Here is a 25,758-nt window from a genome sequence, read left to right as displayed (position 1 = left end):
AGTAGTCTACTTAGATGACATTTTAATTTATTCTCCTGATCTGAAGACCCATCAGAATCATGTGAGACAGGTTTTGACGATCCTTCGGGAGAATAAGTTATATGCCAAATTGGAGAAATGTTTGTTTGCGGTGCAAGAGCTTCCATTCTTGGGATACATGCTTTCTGATTCCGGTTTTCGTATGGACCCCGAAAAGGTCCAGGCGGTTCTGGAGTGGGACCGACCGGAGAATCAGAAAGCTTTGATGCAGTTTTTGGGGTTTACGAATTATTATAGAAAATTTATTTTGAATTATTCCACGCTAGTCAAACCTCTTACTGATATGACCAAGAAGGGCGCTGATGTCTCTGTCTGGTCGGATGAGGCATTGCAGGCCTTTTCAGCTATTAAGGAGCGTTTTGCGTCTGCTCCCATTCTGGTGCAGCCGGATGTATCTCAGCGAATCGTGGTCGAGGTTGATGCATCAGAGGTGGGGGTTGGGGCGGTGCTTTCGCAGGTTCCTTCTCCTGGCAAGTGGGTCCCGTGTGCCTTCTTCTCCAGGAAGCTCTCGGTCGCCGAGAGGAATTATGATGTTGGAGATAGGGAGTTGTTGGCTATCAAGTTGGCCTTTGAAGAATGGCGTCACTGGTTAGAGGGGGCTTCTCAACCCGTTACTGTGTATACAGACCATAAGAATTTGGCTTACCTGCAATCTGCCAAGCGTCTGAACCCTAGACAGGCCAGATGGTCATTGTTTTTTACCAGGTTCCATTTCATGGTTACCTTTCGCCCAGGGGTCAAGAACGTCAAGGCAGATGCCTTGTCTCGCAGCTTCCCTGGGGGAGGTGATTCAGAAGATCCAGCGCCGATTTTGGCGGATGGAGTGGTGGTCTCCGCCCTGTACCCTGAATTAGAGATGGAGGTATTGGGAGCTCAGGAGGGGGCTCCTGGTTCGTGTCCCCCAGGGAGGTTGTTTGTTCCTGAGGGCCTACGATACAAGGTGTTCAAGGAACATCACAATACTGTTCTCGCTGGACATCCTGGTAGTAAGTCCACCTGTGATCTGGTGTCCCGGAGGTTCTGGTGGCCAGGGTTGCGTAAGAGTATTGAGAATTACGTGACAGCTTGTGAAACCTGCACTCGTTTAAAGGTTGCTCATACTCGACCGCCTGGTTCACTTCTTCCATTGTCTATTCCATCTCGTCCTTGGACGCATTTGTCCATGGACTTTATTACGGACCTGCCGAGTTCCTCCGGGAGAACAGTGATTTTGGTGGTAGTCGACCAGTAGTCGTTTCAGTAAAATGGCTCACTTTATACCACTTACAAGTCTGCCTAACGCTAAGACTCTTGCGCAGATTTTTGTGGATAATATTGTGAAATTGCACGGTATTCCTTCGGATGTGGTCTCTGATAGGGGCACTCAGTTTGTCTCCAGGTTTTGGAGGGCGTTCTGCTCTCGACTTGGCATTCAACTTTCTTTCTCGTCGGCTTTTCATCCACAGTCGAATGGTCAGACGGAACGTACCAATTAAAACCTGGAGACCTACTTGAGGTGCTTTGTGGCTGAGAATCAGGAGGACTGGTCCTCATTCTTCTCCTTAGCAGAATTTGCATTGAATAACCGTAGGCAGGAGTCCAGGGGTAAGTCGCCATTTTTTGGCGCATACGGTTTCCATCCTCAGTTTGGTACCTTTTCTGGGTCTGGTTCCTCCGGGATGCCAGAGGAGGAGAGATTCTCTTCTGCCTTGTCCTCTATTTGGCGGAGGATTCAAGGGAATTTGGAGAGGATGGGTGAGAGGTATAAACGAATGGCTGACATGAGACGTGTGACTGGTCCGGACCTGTGTGTGGGTGATCTGGTGTGGTTGTCCACTAAGAATATCAAGTTGAGAGTGCCATCTTGGAAACTGGGTCCAAGATTTGTTGGTCCATATAAAATTTCCGCGGTGATCAATCCTGTGGCGTTTCGACTGGATCTGCCGCAGACTTGGAGGATCCACGATGTCTTCCACAAGTCTTTACTAAAAAAATATGTTAAACCGGTGGTACCTTTGCCATTGCCTCCTCCTCCTGTTCTAGTCGAGGGAAACTTGGAGTTCGAGATCTCCAGGATTCTTGACTCGAGAGTTCTGCAGGGTTCCCTCCAGTACCTGGTGCACTGGAGGGGATATGGTCCTGAGGAGAGGATGTGGGTTCCGGCGTCAGATGTCAACGCCAGCCGACTGGTGAGGGCCTTTCATAGGTCCCATCCGGATAAGGTTGGTCCAGGATGTCCGGAGGTCACCCGTAGAGGGGGGGGTACTGTCATGCCCCACTCCAATGATGTGCGGAGGTCGGCCAGGATAGCAGCACGAGTTTAGTATTTGTTTTGGTGCTGTGCTGGATCCGCCTCTCATCAAGTGCACTGGGTGGAGTCATTAGTTTAAATAGTCTCCAGCTAAGTGCTCTAAGTGGATTATACTGATCATTCTGGTCTGGGAAGTTTGGAGAGAGGGTTGGCTGTCAGTTCCTGCTCTCAGAAGATAAGTGTCATTTCTTGTTTGGTTGTTTGTGTCATCTTTCCCATCCAGGTTCTGTGCGAGCAGGCTGCTCCTATCTCCCCACTTCACCATCTCAGGGAGTTCAGGGTTTTGTCAGTCCAGGCTGGAGGACACAGCACACCTACCTTCAAGGTCTGCCTGTGGGCTGAGCAGTGCAGGGAAAGAGGTCAGGGATAAACTAGGAGGTGACCCTTCCCCTGTCTCTCGTCCAGAGCCTGGTTGGTGTGTTATCTTTTATACTGCGTGCATGTCCGCCGTGACACACTGTTATGGGGGGGTTCTGAGGGGGGCACTGTTATGGGGGGCATCTGTGGATTGCACTGTTATGGGGTGGTGATCTGTGGATGGCACTGTTATGGGGGGTGATCTGTGGATGGCACTGTTATGGAGGGGGATCTGTGGATGGCACTGTTATGGGGGGTGGATCTGTGGATGGCACTGCTACATCCACAGATCTCCCCCCCGCATAACAGTGCCATCCACATATCCCCCACCCCATAATAGTGGCATCCACAGATGCCCTAATATACCGGAGCTAAACCTATGGGAGGGAGGAGGGGCCGGTGGCATGCAAATGCAGCGGGGCCGGAGCGGTCACTGTACTCCGGCCCAGCCGCTCACTCACTGCTTTATTACCTAAACCTTTTATAATAATAACTTTAATTGAAGTTCCAATCCCCAGTCCCATCTGTACTACTTACTAAATGTCCTGTAGCAGGCAGAGCAGGGCGGCACAGGCACGTGACATCAGTGAGTTACGTCCGGCCGCCCACCCTGCTCTGCCTGCTACAGGACATTTAGTAAGTAGTACAGATGGGGCTGGGGATCGGAACTTCAATTAAAGTTATTATTATAAAAGGTTTAGGTATTAAGGAAGTGAGTGAGCGGCGGGGCCGGAGTAAAGTGAACGCACCGGCCCCCCCGCATTTGCATGCCACCGGCCCCTCCTCCCTCCCCCCTCCAGCTGATACATCGCGCAGCATCGTAGACTGCGATGTAAAATGGCAGCATTCGCCCCATAAGACGCAGGGGCATTTCACCCCCTCCCCCACTTTTGGGGGGGAAAAAGTGCGTCTTATGGGGCGAAAAATACTGTAACTGCACTGCTGAACGGCAAATATATTTTGCTTTTGCCACTAATGCACGACAAGAAGGTCTTTAGAACATAACTGCACCGCTGAACGGCAAATATATTTTACTTTTGCCACTAATACATGGCAAAAATGGCTTTAGAACATATAACTGCACCACTGAACAGCAAATATATTTTTCTTTTGGCACTAATACACGACAGAAAGGGCTGTAATTTTCACACTTCACCACACAACGGCTAATAAGCCCTTTTTTCTCACTAATACAAGCCAAAAAATGCTTTAGAACATATAACTGCACCGCACAAGGGCAAATAAGATGTAGAAATAAATCCTTGTAATAAACCCTGTTAATGGCTGTATCAAACAGCACTTGCACCCCAATAACAAGAGCAGTTTGCTGGAATTACAGAGCTGTATAATGGCAATTTGGATCCGCAGTCAGTGCAGCAAGGTGTAATCGGATTGTTCCTATTACCCAGGCTGTAAACTCCCCTACTGAACCCTGTTCTACATAAATGCTGTGGAATGATTCCTCCCTATCCTTTCCCTACACCTTGAATAATCTTTCCCTGCACTTGTAAATCCTTTTTTTTTAGCACAATGACGTTTTTCCTAGCACTTTCCCTAGCGCCTGCTGACGTCTCTCCCTGCCCTAAGTGCACTGCAAAATGGCAGAATCCAAGATGGCTGAGGCTATTTATAGGGCTGTGACATCACAGGGCTGGCTGCGGATTGGCTGCATGCATGGCATTATGATGATCCCGCCTTCCCAGAGTTCCTTTCTCCATGTCCTCACACGTTCAGCAGCCATTTTAGGAAAAAATGCGATTCATTACTACGAAGCGTGAGGGAATTCGGAACGAATCAAATTTTTCCGGAAATTCGGATGGAATTCCACTTTGCCAACTTCGATTCGCTCATCTCTAGTCACAATGCTAATTAAGAAGTCTTTATTTTACCTCAGAGTCTTCAGAATGGCGTACGGTCCATAGGAACTCGAGCACTGCCATGAAAATAGCCACTATTAGACCACAGATTAATACGACAAAGATGCCGCCAATGTTTTCCATCCCTAAACCTGAGAGAAAAAAGATAAAACCACAGGTTATGAATCATGATTGCTACTATAATGCTGTACGTCCCAGTAGTGAGTGGAATACAATAACATGCATTTATAGACGGCAGTGATCAATACAGCAGAGCGCTTATAAAAATTCATAGGCCAGGTCAGACCTTTACAAGCGCCGCTGTTTTGCAGGGTAGAACACGTTCTCTGACCAATTAATTAAATTTGACGCTAGACACCTGCTGCAGCATTTCATTTCTCCATTCTTCTGCACGGAGAGTCCTGCTATGAAGATTGACAACAAGATGAGCTATTAGAGGATAGCTGTTAGAAGAAAGAAACCTAAGATTGTTGCAAATACAGGGAGTGCAGAATTATTAGGCAATTTTTGAGGATTAATTTTATTATTGAACAACAACCATGTTCTCAATGAACCCAAAAAACTCATTAATATCAAAGCTGAATATTTTTGGAAGTAGTTTTTAGTTTTAGCTACTTTAAGGGGATATCTGTGTGTGCAGGTGACTTGTACTGTGCATAATTATTAGGCAACTTAACAAAAAACAAATATATACCCATTTCAATTATTTATTTTTACCAGTGAAACCAATATAACATCTCAACATTCACAAATATACATTTTTGACATTCAAAAACAAAACAAAAACAAATCAGTGACCAATATAGCCACCTTTCTTTGCAAGGACACTCAAAAGCCTGCCATCCATGGATTCTGTCAGTGTTTTGATCTGTTCACCATCAACATTGCGTGCAGCAGCAACCACAGCCTCCCAGACACTGTTCAGAGAGGTGTACTGTTTTCCCTCCTTGTAAATCTCACATTTGATGATGGACCACAGGTTCTCAATGGGGTTCAGATCAGGTGAACAAGGAGGCCATGTCATTAGATTTTCTTCTTTTATACCCTTTCTTGCCAGCCACGCTGTGGAGTACTTGGACGCGTGTGATGGAGCATTGTCCTGCATGAAAATCATGTTTTTCTTGAAGGATGCAGACTTCTTCCTGTACCACTGCTTGAAGAAGGTGTCTTCCAGAAACTGGCAGTAGGACTGGGAGTTGAGCTTGACTCCATCCTCAACCCGAAAAGGCCCCACAAGCTCATCTTTGATGATACCAGCCCAAACCAGTACTCCACCTCCACCTTGCTGGCGTCTGAGTCGGATTGGAGCTCTCTGCCCTTTACCAATCCAGCCACGGGCCCATCCATCTGGCCCATCAAGACTCACTCTCATTTCATCAGTCCATAAAACCTTAGAAAAATCAGTCTTGAGATATTTCTTGGCCCAGTCTTGACGTTTCAGCTTGTGTGTCTTGTTCAGTGGTGGTCGTCTTTCAGCCTTTCTTACCTTGGCCATGTCTCTGAGTATTGCACACCTTGTGCTTTTGGGCACTCCAGTGATGTTGCAGCTCTGAAATATGGCCAAACTGGTGGCAAGTGGCATCTTGGCAGCTGCACGCTTGACTTTTCTCAGTTCATGGGCAGTTATTTTGCGCCTTGGTTTTTCCACACGCGTCTTGCGACCCTGTTGACTATTTTGAATGAAACGCTTGATTGTTCGATGATCACGCTTCGGAAGCTTTGCAATTTTAAGAGTGCTGCATCCCTCTGCAAGATATCTCACTATTTTTGACTTTTCTGAGCCTGTCAAGTCCTTCTTTTGACCCATTTTGCCAAAGGAAAGGAAGTTGCCTAATAATTATGCACACCTAATATAGGGTGTTGATGTCATTAGACCACACCCCTTCTCATTACAGAGATGCACATCACCTAATATGCTTAATTGGTAGTAGGCTTTCGAGCCTATACAGCTTGGAGTAAGACAACATGCATAAAGAGGATGATGTGGTCAAAATACTCACTTGCCTAATAATTCTGCACGCAGTGTATTTTGGTGTTTTTTTATTTGCTTCTCGAATATGTCCTGTAGGTATAATGTATTTTGCTTCATGACATAATAACCTGGTACTTAGAAGATCTGTCCTGTCTATATGGATGCTTCCTTCCAAACTTATCTCCACTTCTGTTTATGGATTGTGCCTAATATTGAAGCTCAGCTCCATTGAAGTGGATGGGACTGAGCTGCAATACTACTGACAACATGTGGACAGGTGTAAAGCTGCTTTTTGAAGAAAACCAAACATGTTTTTCTAGTCCCGGCCAACCTCCAGGCCAGGCTGCACCATGTATGGGCACTTTAAGGTTGAGCACCGAAGCACTGGGGGATCGCTATGGTGAACATGACTTATTTTACTATTTTACATCACACTGAACTTTTTTAAAACATTTAAATTGGCTGGATAACCCCTATAAACTTTTTTATCCACTTCTCTTACCAACTCTTAGGCCCCTTTCACACGGGCGAGTATTCCGCACGGATGCGATGCGGGAGGTGAACGCATTGCACCCGCACTGAATACCGACCCATTCATTTCTATGGGGCTGTGCACACGAGCGGTGATTTTCACGCATCACTTTTGCGTTGCGTGAAATCGCAGCATGCTCCTCTTTGTGCATTTTTCACGTAACGCAGGCCCCATAGAAATGAATGGGGTTGCGTGAAAATCGCAAGCATCCGCAAGCAAGTGCGGATGCGGTGCGATTTTCACGCACGGTTGCTAGGAGACGATCGGGATGGAGACCCGATCATTATTATTTTCCCTTATAACATGGTTATAAGGGAAAATAATAGCATTCTGAATACAGAATGCATAGTAAAATAGCACTGGAGGGGTTAAAAAAAAATAAAAAATCATTTAACTCACCTTAATCCACTTGCTCGCGTAGCCCGGCATCTCCTTGTGTCTCCTTTGTTGAAGGACCTGTGGTGAGCATTAAATACAGTTACAGGACCTGTGATGAAGTCACTCCGGTCATCACATGGTACGTCACATGATCTTTTACCATGGTGATTCATTATGGTATAAGATCATGTGACGTACCATGTGATGACCGGAGTGACGTCATCAAAGGTCCTTTACCCAGGTCCTAAAGAAAGGAGACAGAAGCAGATGCCGGCTGCGCTATCAAGTGGACTAAGGTGAGTTAAATATTTTTTTTATTTTTTTTAACCCCTCCAGCGCTATTTTACTTTGCATTCTGTAATCAGAATGCTATTATTTTCCCTTATAACCATGTTATAAGGGAAAATAATACAATCCACAGAACACCGATCCCAAGCCCGAACTTCTGTGAAGAAGTTCGGGTTTGGGTACCAAACACGCACGATTTTTCTCACGCGAGTGCAAAACGCATTACAATGTTTTGCACTCGTGCGGAAAAATCGCGGGTGTTCCCGCAACGCACCCGCACATTTTTTCGCAATGCCCGTGTGAAAGAGGCCTTAGGCCCCTTTCACACGGGCGAGTATTCCGCGCGGATGCGATGCGTGAGTTGAACGCATTGCACCCGCACTGAATCCCGACCCATTCATTTCTATGGGGCTGTTCACATGAGCGGTGATTTTCACGCATCACTTGTGCGTTGCGTGAAAATCGCAGCATGCTCTATATTCTGCGTTTTTCACGCAACGCAGGCCCCATAGAAGTGAATGGGGGTGCGTGAAAATCGCAAGCATCTGCAAGCAAGTGCGGATGCGGTGCGATTTTCACGCACGGTTGCTAGGAGACGATCGGGATGGAGACCCGATCATTATTATTTTCCCTTATAACATGGTTATAAGGGAAAATAATAGCATTCTGAATACAGAATGCATAGTAAAATAGCGCTGGAGGGGTTAAAAAAAAAAGAATAATAATTTAACTCACCTTAATCCACTTGATCGCGAAGCCCGGCATCTCCTTCTGTCTTCTTCTTTGCTGTGTGCAGCAACAGGACCTGTGGTGACGTCACTCCGGTCATCACATGATCCATCACCATGGTAAAAGATCATGTGATGGATCATGTGATGACCGGAGTGACGTCACCACAGGTCCTGTTGCTGCACACAGCAAAGAAAGAAGTCAGAAGAGATGCCGGGCTGCGCGATCAAGTGGATTAAGGTGAGTTAAAATTTTTTTTTTTTTTTTTTTAACCCATCCAGCGCTATTTTACTATGCATTCTGTATTCAGAATGCTATTATTTTCCCTTATAACCATGTTATAAGGGAAAATAATACAATCTACAGAACACCGATCCCAAGCCCGAACTTCTGTGAAGAAGTTCGGGTTTGGGTACCAAACATGCGCGATTTTTCTCACGCGAGTGCAAAACGCATTACAAAAATCGTGCATGTTCCCGCAACGCACCCGCACATTTTCCCGCAACGCACCCGCGCATTTTCCCGCAACGCCCGTCTGAAAGAGGCCTAAGGCCCCTTTCACATGAGCGTGACGGATTAGATCCGGATACGTTCAGGGTGCGTTCAGTGAAACTCGCACCATTTTGCAAGCAAGTTCAGTCACTTTTGTCTGCAGTTGCGTTCAGTTTTTTCCGTTCCGTTCAGTTTATCACGCGTTTTGATGCGTTTTTCACGCGCGTGATAAAAAACTGAACGTTTACAAACAACATCTCCTAGCAACCATCGGTGAAAAACACATTGCATCCGCACTTGTTTTCAGATGCAATGCGTTTTTCACTGAAGCCCCATTCACTTCTACGGGGCCAGGGCGTGCTGCGTGACAAACGCAGAATATAGAACATACTGTGTTTTTCACGCAACTAAGAACTGATGCATGAAAAAAAACGCTCATGTACACAGACCCACTGAAATGAATGGGTCAGGATTCAGTGCGGGTGCTATGTGTTCACGTCACGCATTGCACCCGCGCGGAAAACTTGTTAGTGTGAAAGGGGTCTTATGCTCATTCTCTAAACTAGAATACTCTCAGTTAGCCAGGATTCCTGCTGGACCTCAAAAGCTCAACACTTGACTCTATACCTTCTCCAGTCCATGTTGCAGAGTCCCGGCAGACAGAGCCCAGGGACTGAATCTTAAAGGATAGAAAATTTGACATATCATAGTCTAAAATGGTCAGCACAGCACTTGGAAACAGAATCTTCAGGAACAGCTCCCTCACTCATTTCACTTGCACCAACATTTGTCCCCAATCTTTCAATTAAAATCTCCAATGAATTTGAGAAACCCCACTGTCGTCCTATCAAAGAATGGTTTATTGAACAGCAGTGGCTCAGCGGTTAGCAAAGTTGACTTGCAGTGCTGGGGTCTTTAGGTCAAATCAGACCAAATGGAGTTTGTATGTTCTCCTCATGATCATGTGGGTTTCCTCCAGTTTTATCCTACACTCCGAAGACATACTGAGAGGTTAGCAAAGTTGACTTGCAGTGCTGGGGTCTTTAGGTCAAATCAGACCAAATGGAGTTTGTATGTTCTCCTCATGATCATGTGGGTTTCTTCCAGTTTTATCCTACACTCAGAAGACATACTGAGAGGTTAGCAAAGTTGACTTGCAGTGCTGGGGTCTTTAGGTCAAGTCAGACCAAGGGCAACATCTGCATGGAGTTTGTATGTTCTCCTCGTGATCGTGTGGGTTTCCTCCAGTTTTCTCCTACACTCCAAAGACAAACTGAGAGTTTCATTGACTTCCTATAAAAAATGGTGGATGTTGGAGAATGAGCACCTAGATGGCAGTCACTGACTCCCCTGCTCCACAGCTCTCCCAACAGTCTGAGTCCCTAAGTTGAGAAATGTGATTACAAAAGTTTTCTGTTATTATGTCTCTGTTTGCATATCATGGTTAAATCTGGTTGACGAAGAAAACCAAGCTAAGGGGAAATACTGTAATCAGCAAATAGTTATTACATCTTCATAGCCATTGCCACCACACAGAAAATATATTTGTGGAATCATTTTCAGATGAGCATGGTTACCTTTTGCTCTATGGTTTTCTTCTTTTGGACATATACCCCCATCCCACCACTTTCGTTTCAGATCCTCTAGACAGTTGTTTTCTTGAAGCTGTAAGATTGCCAAATCAAACTCATCTCGGAAAACCGAGCCTTCAGGACAAAGAAATATCAATTAAGTTTCATTTTCCAAATTCAGGTGCAAAATAACACTCCAGTGCCATTTAGAAAAACTGAGATATCTGAGCAGTAGAAGCAACACCATAAATCATAATCTGTTTTAAAGGGGTTGTCCCATCTGGACATTTATGGCATATCAATAGGATATGCCATAAATGCCAGATAGGTGCTGGTCCTACCTCTGGGACCCACTACTCTTTCAAAGATGGGTCTCTCCATGAAATGGAGAGCAAGTTGTGCAAGCTTACTTGAATATTTTCCAAAGTTCCATAGCAGTGAATATGACTGATGAGATGGAAGCAGGTCCCATATGTGGGACCCTCACTTACAAAATATTTATGGCGTATCCTATCGATGTGTCCAGTTGGGACAATCACTTTAACCCCTTCAACCATCGTGACGTACCCGTAAGTCACAGTGGTTGAGCAAATATATGGAGCAGGCTGCTACAGTGAGTCTGCTCCACACGCGGTGGGTGTATTATACAGCAGGCACCCGGCTGCAATGACAGGGAATTGCAATCCGGCCAAACCCCATCATTAAACCCCTCAGGTGCTAAGATTAACAGGAATCGCACCACCTGTGACAGGGGCGAACTGGAAACTTAAAGTGGCCCTGGAAAAAATACTAAAAGTAGCCCGTTTTTTAGTCAGGTCCAAATTGATGAAGGCAGAACCAGCAATAACATACTGTGGCACACTATAGTACCCCAACAGAGCCAAATACCACAGTCCATCACAAAATACTGCCCCCATCAGCACAAAATACTTCCCCAAAAACATCCCCTTTCCCAATTTTATATATGAAAAAAATAATTTTTGTCTGAACTATTAAAACATTTTAAAAGAAAGAACGCCATGACAGAAAAAAATAAAAATAAACCACGCAATTCACCATTTTTAAGTCACCTTTTCCCCCCCAAAAAATTGAATAGCAGTGATCAAAAAGTGGAGAACCACAAAAATGGTACCAATAAAAACTACAGTTCATCCTGCAAAAAACAAGCCCTCATACAACTCTGCGGACAGAAATATAAAAAAAACTATGGCTGTCAGAAAATGGTGATGCAAAGAGAAATTTTTATTTTTTAAAAAAAGTAGTAAAACAAAAAAAGTATAAAGTTTGGTATCACTGTATTCATATTAAGCCGCAGAAGAAGGACGTTATGTCATTTTTAGCGCGCAGTAATGTCAAAACCCCAACCTTGGCGGAATTGTGTTTTTTTTCCAATTTAACCCCACAATTTTTTCCCCCAAGACATGGTAAATTAATAAGTGCCCTTAAAAAATAAAACTTATCCCGCAAATAATAACATCTATATGGCTATATGAATGGAAAATTTTAAAAAGTTATGGCTATTGGAACATGGGCAAGGAAAAACAAAAATGCGAAACCAAAAATGGGCCCAGTACTTAAAGGGGTTAATGCATTTAATACAACTGACAATGAAAAAATAGTCTTTTAGTGTAAAACCATAAAAGGATATTAAAAGACATGAAATGATGATAAATTATACGTGTTACGTACCTATGGGCATGCCAATACCATAGCCTTTAGTGTCCAACAGACCTCCAACCTGAGTAAGATTGCAGTTCCGCTGACGATAGTACTCATTCATGGTAGACTCCAGTAGGAAAGCATAGTTGGAGTTTAACACTCTGGCTATACCTTCCTCTGTGCTCTTGACAAATACACTCGGTTGTTTCGAGTACATGTAATTCCACATCCGTTGATAGGTCTGGTAACGAGAATTCTAGAGGGGAAAAGAGAGGGTTGTCATAATTTATGCTGGTGACAAGTAATATCACCATTTTCTTCTATTGGGAACACTGCAGTGTCAGGTAGTGTTATATCAGCGCATATGCTCATATTGGGACGAGCTAAAAGCAAAATAAAATGAAAAATTAATATTCCCCTTAAGATCCCATGACCACAGCACAACCATGTGCAGGAGGCTTTGCGTGAGCACTCAGAGTCCTCTGCAGTACCGCATTATGAAGCCACAGGGACTCAGTGTCAGAAGTATTCTCTTGTAAAAGTAATGCTACTCTATGGGGGAAAGCCTCCGTAATACAGTTTGCAATGCAGCATAGCAAAAGGAGATCAGTGACAGGATCTTTGATGTGTAAGTGACTCTCCTGGACCTTGCAGACCTTTTTACATAAGCAAAGAAGAAAAGAAGGTCTCTACTTCTTGTCTGAGCTATGAAATTGAAGGTAAAAAAAGAGACCCGCCACCCTGATGTTTCAGTACAGTTTTTCTCCATAGCCTAAGGTGACAACTGTGACTATATTGTGACTAAGTGTAAGGCTACATGCACATGACCGTGCCGTTTTTTGTGGTCCACAAAGCGCAGAACGGAACGGGCGGCCCATTGTAGACATGCCTATTCTTGTCTGCAAAACGGACAAGAATAGGACATGCTATATTTTTTTTGCGGGGCCTCGGAACGGAGCAACGGATGCGGACAGCACTCCGTGTGCTGTCCGCATCTTTTGCGGCCCCATTGAAGTGAACAGGTCCGAGCCACAAAAACTGCGGCTCGGATGCGGACCCGAAAAATGGTGGCGTGCATGAGGCCTAACTCTGAATTAATTTTTTAATGTGCAGAGACAGTGACTGTAAGTTTTTTTGTACTACACGTTTTTCATTTTTATAAAAAAACTGCAAGATATCTTTTTAGGAGCCCTCAAACTGTGGGTATCCAAGGGGAATCCATCTTCAGCATTCTACTGAACGCTGAAGACACCGGATAACTGTATGATGCAGAGGATTCTCAGGCTGCCTCTGGTCTCCCTGCCCCAGCTTCTGGCTTCTTTTTCCATCCCTGATTCCCTAAATATGTAAAAGAGCATACTAATGATGGGATACGCTTGCCTGCGGTTTGTTTGCTGCCAGTGCTGATAGATGGCAGCAGCGCTCCCCTCTACTTTACCAGTGTGTTTCCAGATAGCACTGGGAAGATAGGGAGAGTAACAGGGCTGCACTGATCAGCGCTGACAATAATTGTACTATGTTCCTGTATACCTACTGTCAGCACTGATCACTGCAACCCCACTTTTCTCTTTTATCCCAGCGCTGGAAAAGTAGAGGGAAGGGTTGCTGCCAGCAATGTCTGTTGGCAGGGAAGCATTGCACATCGTTTTTAGTATGCTGTACTACATATTTATGGAGGCAAGGCTGGGGCAGGGAGACCAGAGGCAGGCTGAGAAGCCTCTGCATCATAAAGTTATCCAGTGTCTTTAGCTTTCAGTAGAACGTTGAAGATGGATTCACCTTAGCAATGATCAGTTACATCGAAGGGGGCACTTTACATACAGTTTTGTGATAAAAATTAATATAGCTCCCTAAGAAAGTGTTATACTGTAACTTGAAACTTTAGCTGCTCCGAAATCTACTGTATGACACATAATTACTTGAAAAAAGGTCATGCTGGAGCCTCCATGTATTGTACCATACTCAATGGTGGTCTGGTCTGCCAGGTCATCCACTGACTCGATGGGTACGTCCATTCTTTGCACAGTGAGAAAGGCAGCAAGGTTAGCTGTATATGATGATATTATTATTAGGGTAAAGGCCCACCTGTAAGAGCAATAGAAAAGAAAACGGAAATATGATTATGGTTGTCCATTTCTTTACAGCACAAGTCAACATTAAAGGGGTTTTTCCGAGATTTTTTAACTGATGACCTATCTCCTGCATAGGTCATCAGTATCTGATTAGGGGGGTCTAACACCCAGGACCCCCACCGATCAGCTGTTTGAGAAGGCACCGGCGCTTGCAGTACTGCTTCGTCACTCTCACAGCTTTGCCTAGGCCAGTGACGTTGCGTTCATCGGTCACATGGCTTAGGCGCAACTCAGCCTCATTGAAGTGAATGAGGCTGAGCTACGATACCAAACATGGCTACTATATACACTCACCTAAAGAATTATTAGGAACACCATACTAATATGGTGTTGGACCCCTTTTGCCTTCTGAACTGCCTTAATTCTAAGTGGCATTGATTCAACAAGGTGCTGATAGCATTCTTTAGAAATGTTGGCCCATATTGATAGGATAGCATCTTGTAGTTGATGGAGATTTGAGGGATGCACATCCAGGGCACGAAGCTCCCGTTCCACCACATCCCAAAGATGCTCTATTGGGTTGAGATCTGGTGACTGTGGGGGCCATATTAGTACAGTGAACTCATTGTCATGTTCAAGAAACCAATTTGAAATGATTCGAGCTTTGTGACATGGTGCATTATCCTGCTGGAAGTAGCCATCAGAGGATGGATACATGTTCTCATTCTGTTTACGCCAAATTCGGACTCTACCATTTGAATGTCTCAACAGAAATCGAGACTCATCAGACCAGGCAACATTTTTCCAGTCTTCAACAGTCCAATTTTGGTGAGCTCGTGCAAATTGTAGCCTCTTTTTCCTATTTGTAGTGGAGATGAGTGGTACCCGGTGGGGTCTTCTGCTGTTGTAGCCCATCCGCCTCAAGGTTGTGCGTGTTGTGGCTTCACAAATGCTTTGCTGCATACCTCGGTTGTAACGAGTGTTTTTTTCAGTCAACGTTGCTCTTCTATCAGCTTGAATCAGTCGGCCCATTCTCCTCTGACCTCTAGCATCCACAAGGCATTTTTGCCCACAGGACTGCCGCATACTGGATGTTTTTCCCTTTTCACACCATTCTTTGTAAACCCTAGAAATGGTTGTGCGTGAAAATCCCAGTAACTGAGCAGATTGTGAAATACTCAGACCGGCCTGTCTGGCACCAACAACCATGCCACGCTCAAAATTGCTTAAATCACCTTTCTTTCCCATTCTGACATTCAGTTTGGAGTTCAGGAGATTGTCTTGACAAGGACCACATCCCTAAATGCATTGAAGCAACTGCCATGTGTTTGGTTGACTAGATAATTGCATTAATGAGAAATAGAACAGGTGTTCCTAATAATTCTTTAGGTGAGTGTAAGTACAGTGTTGTACTTGGTTAGATGAGAGAATGCTACGGTGCTACTGTAAGTGCTTCTTCTCCTTCTCAGATCAGAGATACTGATCATGGAAAACCCCTTAAAATGGATCGCTTCACTAACTCAGGCTTACATGCAGTAAGGGCTTTTTACAGGGCAGTCCTTGTAGAACTGCACAACACTGCATAACATTTTCTTAATACACTGTTAGGGGGTCATTTTTATACTGAAATATGTCTAGATTAGGCGTATTTCAGGCAATCTGCGACTTTTCCCCGCTCACGCCAGTTCTAAAAAAGTGGCCGTGGTGTGGACAGGGAAGGGGATGGGTGGCAGGCCCGTCTCATTCATCAAAGGTGTAAATATAAGCCAGCTAGGAAGCTGTCCTACATTTGGAATTGACGCTGGATGTGGCAAAGTTTTGGAGAGGCCTGTGCCTTCAGCGGATCCACTGCCAGATATAGGGGTCATTAAGATCGGCGTCTAAAATGGCAGTCTTAATAAATGACCTCTTAAAGGGCTTCTGTCACCCCACTAAACCTTTTTTTTTTTTTTTGCTTACTTATAATCCCCACACTGCGATTTATGCCTACATAATCAAATTAATCATTTTGGTCCTGTAGATTTTGTTTAAAACATGCTTTTAAAATATGCAAATTACCTTGCTACCAGCAAGTAGGGCGGCTACTTGCTGGTAGCAGCCGCATCCTCCGATCCTAAAGACGCCCCCTCCGCATTGTGATTGACAGGGCCAGGGAACGGAATCGTTCTCTGCTGGCCCTGCCTGTTTTCATTCAATATCTGGCGCCTGCGCCGCGGCCGTACCTGTCTTCAATCGGCGCAGGCGCACTGAGAGGCGGACGCTTGCTCGGCCGCTCCATCCTCAATGCGCCTGTGCCGGGTGTAGATGTGACGTCATCGGCGCAAGCGCATTGAGCTGTGGGCTGTGCGCTGCGATTGGCCAGCGCTGCAGCCTAGGAGAAGGAGACGCCCACAGGACAAGGGCAGACACCGCCTACTATAACTTAGTGAGAGAAGATACCGGAGGGGATAACGGGAGAACGGAGGGGCGCCCGGGGATAATAGTAAGTGCAGTGAGATCCCCGGGCACCGCTCTCCATGGCAGCATACTTAGTTCACAATGTTTTTCGAGGTGAAAGGTCCTCTTTAGGTTGTGCTGAATCTTTTCCCACAAAATAATATATTATTTATAAAATTATATATCATTCTGCTCAATAACTTATTGTTTTTAGATCAGGCAGCGTGTTCAATGTGACAAGTTCCCTTCCCTTGAAATACCTGGAATTTTAGGTTGTAGGGTTTCCAGGCTCCTGATATTAATGACTTATCCTCAGGATAGATCATTAATATCTGATCAGTGAGGGTCCGACACCCCACATCCCCCTCACCAATGAAGTGGTCCCTGCAGCCTCTGGCCCTGAAACTAGCACTGTGAATGCAACAGGAAGCACAGCTCCTTCCAACGTGTACTGGCCGTGCTGGGTACTGCAGCTCAGCTCCCACTGGAGTGAATGGTAGCTGACCTGCAGTAACCCAACATGGCCACTACACTTTGAATGGAGCTATGCTTCCTGTTGTATTGAAAATGCTAGTTAGAAACATAGAATGTGTCGGCAGATAAGAACCATTTGGCCCATCTAGTCTGCCCAGCTGATCGGTGGGGGGTGCTGGGTGTTGAACCCTCACTGATTGGATATTGATGACCTATCGTGAGGATAAATCCTCAATATCAGGGGCCTGGAAAACCCCTTTATTGAATACCTTACTGTTAGGGAAGGACTTGTTTTTCTGCAGTGTACTGTAATATTACCAATCAGGGAAGTGCACAGAAATGATAGGACACCGGGGAATAATAAAATAATAATAACAATTATTATTATTATTAATAATAATAATAATAATAATATATCTCTTAGTGTTCAGAGCTCTTTAATTCTGGAACAGAGCTGAAATTTTGAAAACTGTATGGTACAATGTCTACAACAGTAAAATAGTCATCTCCACAAGCAGAGGCGTAGCTAAAGGCTCATGGGCCCCGGTGCAAGAGTTCAGTTTGGGCCCCCCTTCCCTCAATGCTTTGTGGCCAGGGGCAGGGGAGCACATAGCCTTCCTGCTGCCTGAGGCAAAAATTTAAACGGCACCCTCCATGCCAAATTCTTGACCTAACCCCTTCCCCCCAGCCATAATTATAACTTAAAGGGGATAGCCACTTTCTGGCTACTCCTGATCAATGTGAATGTAATATAACTCCATGACACTTACACCTATAGCCTTTGTTGATATTCTGTGCCATTTCCTATATTTCATAAGGTATTTTCCCTTGTTGGCCAAGTCTTTTGTGCTGTCCACACAGAGGTTCTGTCCATAAATGGCCGCTGATGGAGGGTCATGTGTCCAGGCAAAAATAACGCTAAACACATTGCTCGTCCTTCTCCAGTCACATACACTATGTTTGCATTGTTAAGAGTTTTATTGCAGGAGCAATTTGTTTGAATTGAGGAGACAGAGTGATTTTCCTGGTCACATGACCCTCCATCAGCCGCCATCTTATGGACAGGACCTCAGTGTGGACAGCACAAAAGACTTGGCCAACAAGAGGGCGTACCTTAAGAAATTTTGAAAATGATGCAGAATTTCAACAAAGTTTATATTAGTAAGGCCTCATGCACACGACCGTTGTTATGGTCTGCATCCGAGCCGCGTTTTTTCGCGGCTCGGGTGCGGACCCATTCACTTCAATGGGGCCGCAAAGGATGCGGACAGCACTCCGTGTGCTGTCCGCATCCGTTGCTCCGTTCCGTGGCCCCGCCCAAAAAAATATAACATGTCCTATTCTTGTCCATTTTGCAGACAAGAATAGGCATTTCTACAATGGGCCGCCTGTTCCGTTCCGCAAATTGCGGAAGGCACACGGGCGGCTTCCGTGTTTTGCAGATCCACAAAAAACGGAACGGTCGTGTGCATGAGGCCTAAATGTGATATAATAATCTTACAAAAACATTGGTCAACAGCAACCAGAAAGTGGCCAACCCCTTTAAAGATTCTGGGCCCCAGTGCAAAATCTATGACAGAGCCCTCCCAGCATGCACCTTCTATAATACCGGTGTCTTCTTATACGGCACAAGGGTCTTTGGGCCCCCTCAGGCTGGTGACCTCTGTCCACGAGCTATCAAATAGCCTCATCATAGATAAGATACATGCCCATGTGCAGGGAAATACATGTGATTCATTAGGTATTGACATCTGTAGTTTACATCCCTGGGATAGATAACTCCTCTTACCAAACTCCGCTGACGCACCGTGTAGACAGCGCCCGGGGTGCTATGGTAGATCCCTGTTGCATAAATCCTCCAACTGGAAACCACAGACTGTTCCCGAGGGAATACTGGTTTATTAGGAGATTGCATCTTCCCTGTACACATGGATGAGGGCTGTACCACTCATATGGGGTCAAGCTAAATAAATGGAATACAACATGACATATCAGAGAGATAAGTGGGAACATTTTAGAGTAAAAATAATTCCGAGCTCCATACCTGAATGGTAATTAATAGTCCGTTATACTGATCAAATATTGATGGCCTATTCTGAGGATAGGCCATCAATGCAAAACTTTATGGGTAGGGTTACACATTACGGCCTCTGGGGGGGCAGCCAAAACCTCACCCACATGATTTCGCGGGTAAAAAAGGTTTTGCTATCCAAATAGTTTTGCCATTGGTCACTATGTTTAGAGGGGGTTCGGCTACACAATGTATGTTCTTACCTTAAAGGGTTTTTTGAAACTTAAATACTGATGACCTAGGTCATCAGTATCTGATCGGTGGGGGTTCCAACACCGATCAGCTGTTTGAGAAGGCAGTGGCGCTCGCAGTAGTGCCACGGTCTTCTCAAAGCTTTACCTAGGCCAGTGATGACACATTCGCCAGTCACGTGGCCTAGGAGCAACTCGACCCCATAGAAGTGAATGAGGCTGAGCACGATACCAAGCACAGCCGCTATACAATGTACGGCGCTGTGCTTGGTAAGCTGCGAAAAGGCGGCGGCGCTCACGGGAGCACCGGCATCTTCTCAAACAGCTCATTGGCGGGGGTCCCCGGTGTCGGACCCCCACCGATCAGATACTGATGACCTATCCAGAGGATAAGTCATCAGTATAAAAGTCCTGGAAAACCCTTTTACAGGTATATACATATATTAAAACATATTTATTGCAGATATATTTTTGTTCTTGAGATATAATGGATATATCTATTTTTCTCAACCACAAGCCTTCCTATAATTACATGCTTAGAAATATATTTTGGCGTTTTCAGGTCATAAAATGGGCAGGTATGAGTTCTGTTTACTCGTCGTTAAATACGATTTTTCATATCCTTGCTGATAATTGTATATCCTTACAATGCCTAATTAGTGTGCTGCCGGGGAGTGCAAGCATGCTTAATTAACATGATGATTTTAGTAAAGCACAGTGACGTTCCACCAATTATGCATCTCAAGGTGACTGCAGCTCATCAGCCCACACTCCGCATACTGCAAAGAGAAAGACTGCCCTCTGCCAGAGGTGCCCTGTTCGGCCGGCTTCACACGTGAGCACTGTCTGCAAATTTTAATGAAAAACCGGTCACTGGCTGTACGGTCTGGAAAAAAAAATCCTCACGCTAAAACAATAACTCAATAACTGCACATTACACTACACAATGGCATAAGCATTCCCAATACTTATTGCCATAATCATGTTCTTCAGCTTTATGATTTGTAGGGACAATAGGAAGATTCAGTATGACAAGTTTCACTTGAGACAGAATAAAGATTTAGATGAATGGAATAGAGGTTTGTCCCATATGTATTGCGCGTGCTGCCATATGGTGCCCCCATGAGGCACCATATTTTCAGTGCCTCTCGGCATATGGCATGCACTGTTGCATTAATAATACATAAAGGCGTAAGGCGGCTTTGGAGCTCCCTGTCCCGGAACATTTCTTTAAATGTGGACATAACATCTCTCAATTAAGGTTTCAGATAATTGATGGGATCGCACATCCCCGGCGCGGTGCCAATCGAGAGACTCTACTTAAAAAAACTTGAACTCAAATGGATCCACAGGTTAGATAACCTAGAACCCAAAGGTCTTAACAGGGACTATAATTTGGGTGTATTTATTAAGTAGTTTGTTCCCTAGGTGGATGCTGCATCTACCCTGTATATACGAGTCATTTAGATTTGTAACATAAGTTTGGTGCCCAACAAAGATTTTTTTCATGTTTTTACATTTTTATCATATACAAATTTTTACTGGTGGTGAATTGGTTGGATGAGATTGTCGATCTGCGGGACAGTCATTTGATTTATGACTTTACCCGACATATGGGGGTACCTTCCCCCTTTACCCTGTTAATGTTTAATATTAGGGGGGACATGCTTACTAACGTACGCTGCCCCTTCTATACACATTGGGGATTAATGGCCGCAGTGACTCCTTGAGTAGGGTTGAGGGTCAACTAAACATTGATCACTCCCCTATAGGGATCGCTAGGTTTGATTGTGGGGACTCATGTCTCATGTGAGGACTAGGAGATGCCTATGCGACGACTCCAGTCATATTGAGCCCCCTTATACGATATACCATTGGTCGGCTTCTCTCTAACTGTCCGTCCATTCAGGTTTCCCCCTGATAAATGATTAATTTTGTCTTGCCTTTTAATTCGGTTTTTTCAGGTAGGACGCGATTATATTATTGAGTCGCTTCCATGCCTTAGCAACAATATACGTCATTTGACCCCCCCCCCCCCCCCCTTTCCTACTACTGGCTATAGCACAATCCCTTTCCTGCACTTAGCAGCAGGATACGTCACCAGACTCCTTTTTTCCATTTGGTGAAAACACAAAGGTAAAAAGTCCTGTAGGCTGCGCTCACCTTATCTGTCAGGTCTGATCTGATGGTCATGAATAAGGATCTGTATTAGAGTATCCGAAACGCGTAGACTTGCTTGCCATGTTGGATTTTTTATTCTGTGTGTCATTGGAATAAAGAACTACGTCTTTTTTGGAAGCTGGACATCCCGTTTTATTTTCATATAGTCCTTTTTTCCATTGGCTGGAGTGCGAAACCCTTTACTAACTCAGCGCATGCGCAGTAGAATGGGAAGTACGCCGGACACTAGTGCGCGCCTTTCTGCACATTGGACCTCACACGGGGCACCACCAGGATGAAGTAAGTGGCTCACCAATGATTTTAATGAATTGAATATACAGTCGTGGCCAAAAGTTTTGAGAATTACATAAATATTGGAAATTGGAAAAGTTGCTGCTTAAGTTTTTATAATAGCAATTTGCATATACTCCAGAATGTTATGAAGAGTGATCAGATGAATTGCATAGTCCTTCTTTGCCATGAAAATTAACTTAATCCCCAAAAAAACTTTCCACTGCATTTCATTGCTGTCATTAAAGGACCTGCTGAGATCATTTCAGTAATCGTCTTGTTAACTCAGGTGAGAATGTTGACGAGCACAAGGCTGGAGATCATTATGTCAGGCTGATTGGGTTAAAATGTTAAAAGGAGGGTGATGCTTGAAATCATTGTTCTTCCATTGTTAACCATGGTGACCTGCAAAAAAACGCGTGCAGCCATCATTGCGTTGCATAAAAATGGCTTCACAGGCAAGTATATTGTGGCTACTAAGATTGCACCTCAATCAACAATTTATAGGATCATCAAGAACTTCAAGGAAAGAGGTTCAATTCTTGTTAAGAAGGCTTCAGGGCGTCCAAGAAAGTCCAGCAAGGAGGACTGGGGCAAAGTCATATTCTCCGATGAAGCCTCTTTCCGATTGTTTGGGGCATCTGGAAAAAGGCTTGTCCGGAGAAGAAAAGGTGAGCGCTACCATCAGTCCTGTGTCATGCCAACAGTAAAGCATCCGGAGACCATCCAAGGGAGTGGGCTCACTCACAATTTTGCCCAAAAACACAGCCATGAATAAAGAATGGTACCAAAACACCCTCCAACAGAAACTTCTTCCAACAACAGTTTGGTGAAGAACAATGCATTTTCCAGCACGATGGAGCACCGTGCCATAAGGCAAAAGTGATAACTAAGTGGCTCGGGGACCAAAACGCTGACATTTTGGGTCCATGGCCTGGAAACTCCCCAGATCTTAATCCCATGTGGACAAACAAAAACCCACTAATTCTGACAAACTCCAAGAAGTGATTATGAAAGAATGGGTTGCTATCAGTCAGGAATTGGCCCAGAAGTTGATTGAGAGCATGCCCAGTCGAATTGCAGAGGTCCTGAAAAAGAAGGGCCAACACTGCAAATACTGACTCTTTGCATAAATGTCATGTAATTGTCGATAAAAGCCTTTGAAACGTATGAAGTGCCTGTAATTATATTTCACTACATCACAGAACTGAAACAAAGATCTAAAAGCAGTTTAGCAGCAAACTTTGTGAAAACTAATATTTGTGTCATTCTCAAAACTTTTGGCCACGACTGTACACTCCTATTGATCCACATGTATTTATATGTAAGATTGACACATATGTTGAGATATTTTGATGATTATTGGTGACACATCCCCCCCCCACTTCCTGGGTGGTGTCACGCACACCCTTTATAAGGCATATCTTATGTTATAATCTCACTGCTTGATAAAGACCAGAGATGGTCGAAACGTCGTTGTTGTCACTATGCTGCTGATTTAAAATGAACCAATTTGGATTTTGCACAAACAGAAGAGTGCTGCGGATTTTGATGTATTATTGGTACATGCCGGGACCCTCAGCCAGGATCTCTACCCGCGAGCACCACCTCTCCTATCAATGGTAGATACATTTTTTTTCCAATTGCTGGATTCTGTAGTGCTGCCTATCTTGTGTTATTTATTATGCACTGAGGCATGTCACAATTTATTTTTACATGAGCATGAGGAGTAGTACAGAATCTGTGAGAAGAATACCGCCATATTACGGATCCTCACCATATCACTCTGTAATACAGCTGTGTACTATACATCATGACTTAAAGGGCTTTTAATATTGATGGCTTATCCCCAGGACAGGCCATCAATATCTGATTAGTGGGGGTCTGACACCCTACACTCCTGCCGATCAGCTGTTTCAGAGTAACTCCAGCGTCAGGAATCGGTGCCGGAACTGCACAGCCCAATGGACAGAGCTGGTAACTGCAGCATTGCACCCATTGAAATGAATAGGAGCAGTGCTGCAGTAACCAGCTCCATCCACTACACAAAGGACAGAGCTGCGTAGTTCTGTTGATGAAGATAGGGTGCGGGGTGGGTGTCAGACCACCGCCGATATAATATTGATGGCTTATCCTGAGGATGGGCCATCAATATAACTATCATGGAAAACTCCTTTAAAATGAATCCCTTTATTTTACGATCATAACGTTTTTTACTGTATTAAATTCTGTACTGATTATTTTCTTGATCTGTCTTTATATAGATCGGCACTGCTTTTTTCTGATGCAGTGCTCCCAATACATAGGTATTGATTTGAAAGACAACATTCTGGCTGTCTACTGTCACCACTAGAGGGAGCTAACTGCACACTGTCTCATCACTGATTTCCATTTATACCAGTATACAGTAAGATATTAAACTATCTCTGGTGACTACAAGAAGCCAGTATATTAAAGGGACTGGGAACCCATTTTAATATTGTCAGGCATGATGCAGGAATTTTAAACCCAAAAATTGGAGCGCTATATCAGAAAAATGGAGCTCAGACTGCTAACATGATAGATTAAGAAATTAATACACACAGATTTTAGAACCTATTTAGAGTTAGTCTACTTTCACACTGGCGTTTTGGCTTTCCGTTTGTGAGATCCGTCCAGGGCTCTCACAAAAGGTCCTAAACGGATCAGTTTTGCCCTAATGCATTCTGAATGGAAAAGGATCCGCTCAGTTTGCCTCCGATCAGTCACCATTCCGCTTTGGAGGCGGACAGCAAAACGCTGCTTGCAGCATTTTGGTGTCCGTCTGACGAAACTGAGCCAAACGGATCTGTTCTGACACACAATGTAAGTCAATGGGGATGGATTCCTTTTCTATAACACAATCCGGCACAATAGAAAACGGATCTGTCCTCCATTGACTTTTAATGGTGTTCAAGACGGATCCGTCTTGGCTATGTTACAGATAATACAAACAGATCTGTTCTGAACGGATACAGACGGTTGTATTATCTGAACGGATCCATTTGTGCAGATCCATGACGGATCCGCACCAAACGCAAGTGTGAAAGTAGCCTAAAGAGAGAAGAACTCAAGAGTGGACAATCACTTTACCAAACATAAAAACTTGTATCCCAAAAATGGGGATCAGAGATTCTGAGATCAGAGATTCTGAAATATGATGACGTTAGGCCCTACTAATCTAGATGTTCCTCTAGATCCAAGGAGAGTGTATTTCCTGCCTTACATGATAATCAAATGGCAATAAATATAGTAACTTTTACCGAGCCACAAGGAACAACACACAGCTGACAGCCAAGTAGCCAAGAAGCATGAAGAGCCACACACCGGGTGAGAATGGATCCAGAAAAGAAAAGTATCCAGGCTTCCTTCCCTATGAGAAAATGAAAATCAATTACTTCAAGCTTAGGCTTTATGTAAGGGAATGCATAATCAGAAAATTACATAGTTTAAATAATTTTTTGTGTTAAGCAAATTTTTAAATCATTTTGGTGTGTTTTTTTTTTAAAATACAGAAATCTCGTATTCTGGCCACTGAGCTTCATAATAGATTGGTACTTCCTGTTCTGTAGAGGTCACATTTCAACAGTCATCTCATTATCCTCACAGACAGGATTACAATGACAGATAACACCACTGTATAGATAACAAAGGATCTACCATTCACAATAGGTGATGCTCACAGCTCACCTCCTCCCCCTCCCTGTACAATAACTGTACAGGTCACATAGCATGCCCATAACAGTCTTTATTAAAAGTCATCTCCTGTCTACATGTTCCTATGGCTCAGGTAGATGCGATAAAAACATATTTCTAAATGCTGATAAAGGGAGTCTGTCAGCAGTTTTAAGTTAACAATGC

General features: G+C 44.3%; 1 protein-coding gene across 2 annotated transcripts in view; it reads right to left on the bottom strand.

Moving 5' to 3' along the window:
* The window catches only part of GRIK4 (glutamate ionotropic receptor kainate type subunit 4), a 308,075-nt gene that overhangs the window by 8,087 nt on the left and 274,230 nt on the right, over positions 1-25,758 (bottom strand). For both annotated transcript variants that reach the window (XM_040425209.1, XM_040425214.1), the window contains 6 exons: positions 25,161-25,270; positions 18,956-19,129; positions 14,104-14,269; positions 12,215-12,440; positions 10,532-10,660; positions 4,576-4,694 (listed from right to left, as the gene is read on the bottom strand). In XM_040425209.1, the coding sequence (XP_040281143.1) occupies positions 4,576-4,694; positions 10,532-10,660; positions 12,215-12,440; positions 14,104-14,269; positions 18,956-19,129; positions 25,161-25,270 (924 nt within the window). The remainder of the gene's footprint in view (positions 1-4,575; positions 4,695-10,531; positions 10,661-12,214; positions 12,441-14,103; positions 14,270-18,955; positions 19,130-25,160; positions 25,271-25,758) is intronic.

Source organism: Bufo bufo, chromosome 1 (genome assembly GCF_905171765.1).
Source record: "Bufo bufo chromosome 1, aBufBuf1.1, whole genome shotgun sequence".
Classification (NCBI taxonomy): domain Eukaryota; kingdom Metazoa; phylum Chordata; class Amphibia; order Anura; family Bufonidae; genus Bufo; species Bufo bufo.
Note: the sequence above shows the minus strand (reverse complement) of the source record. Positions and strands in the feature narration are given on the sequence as shown.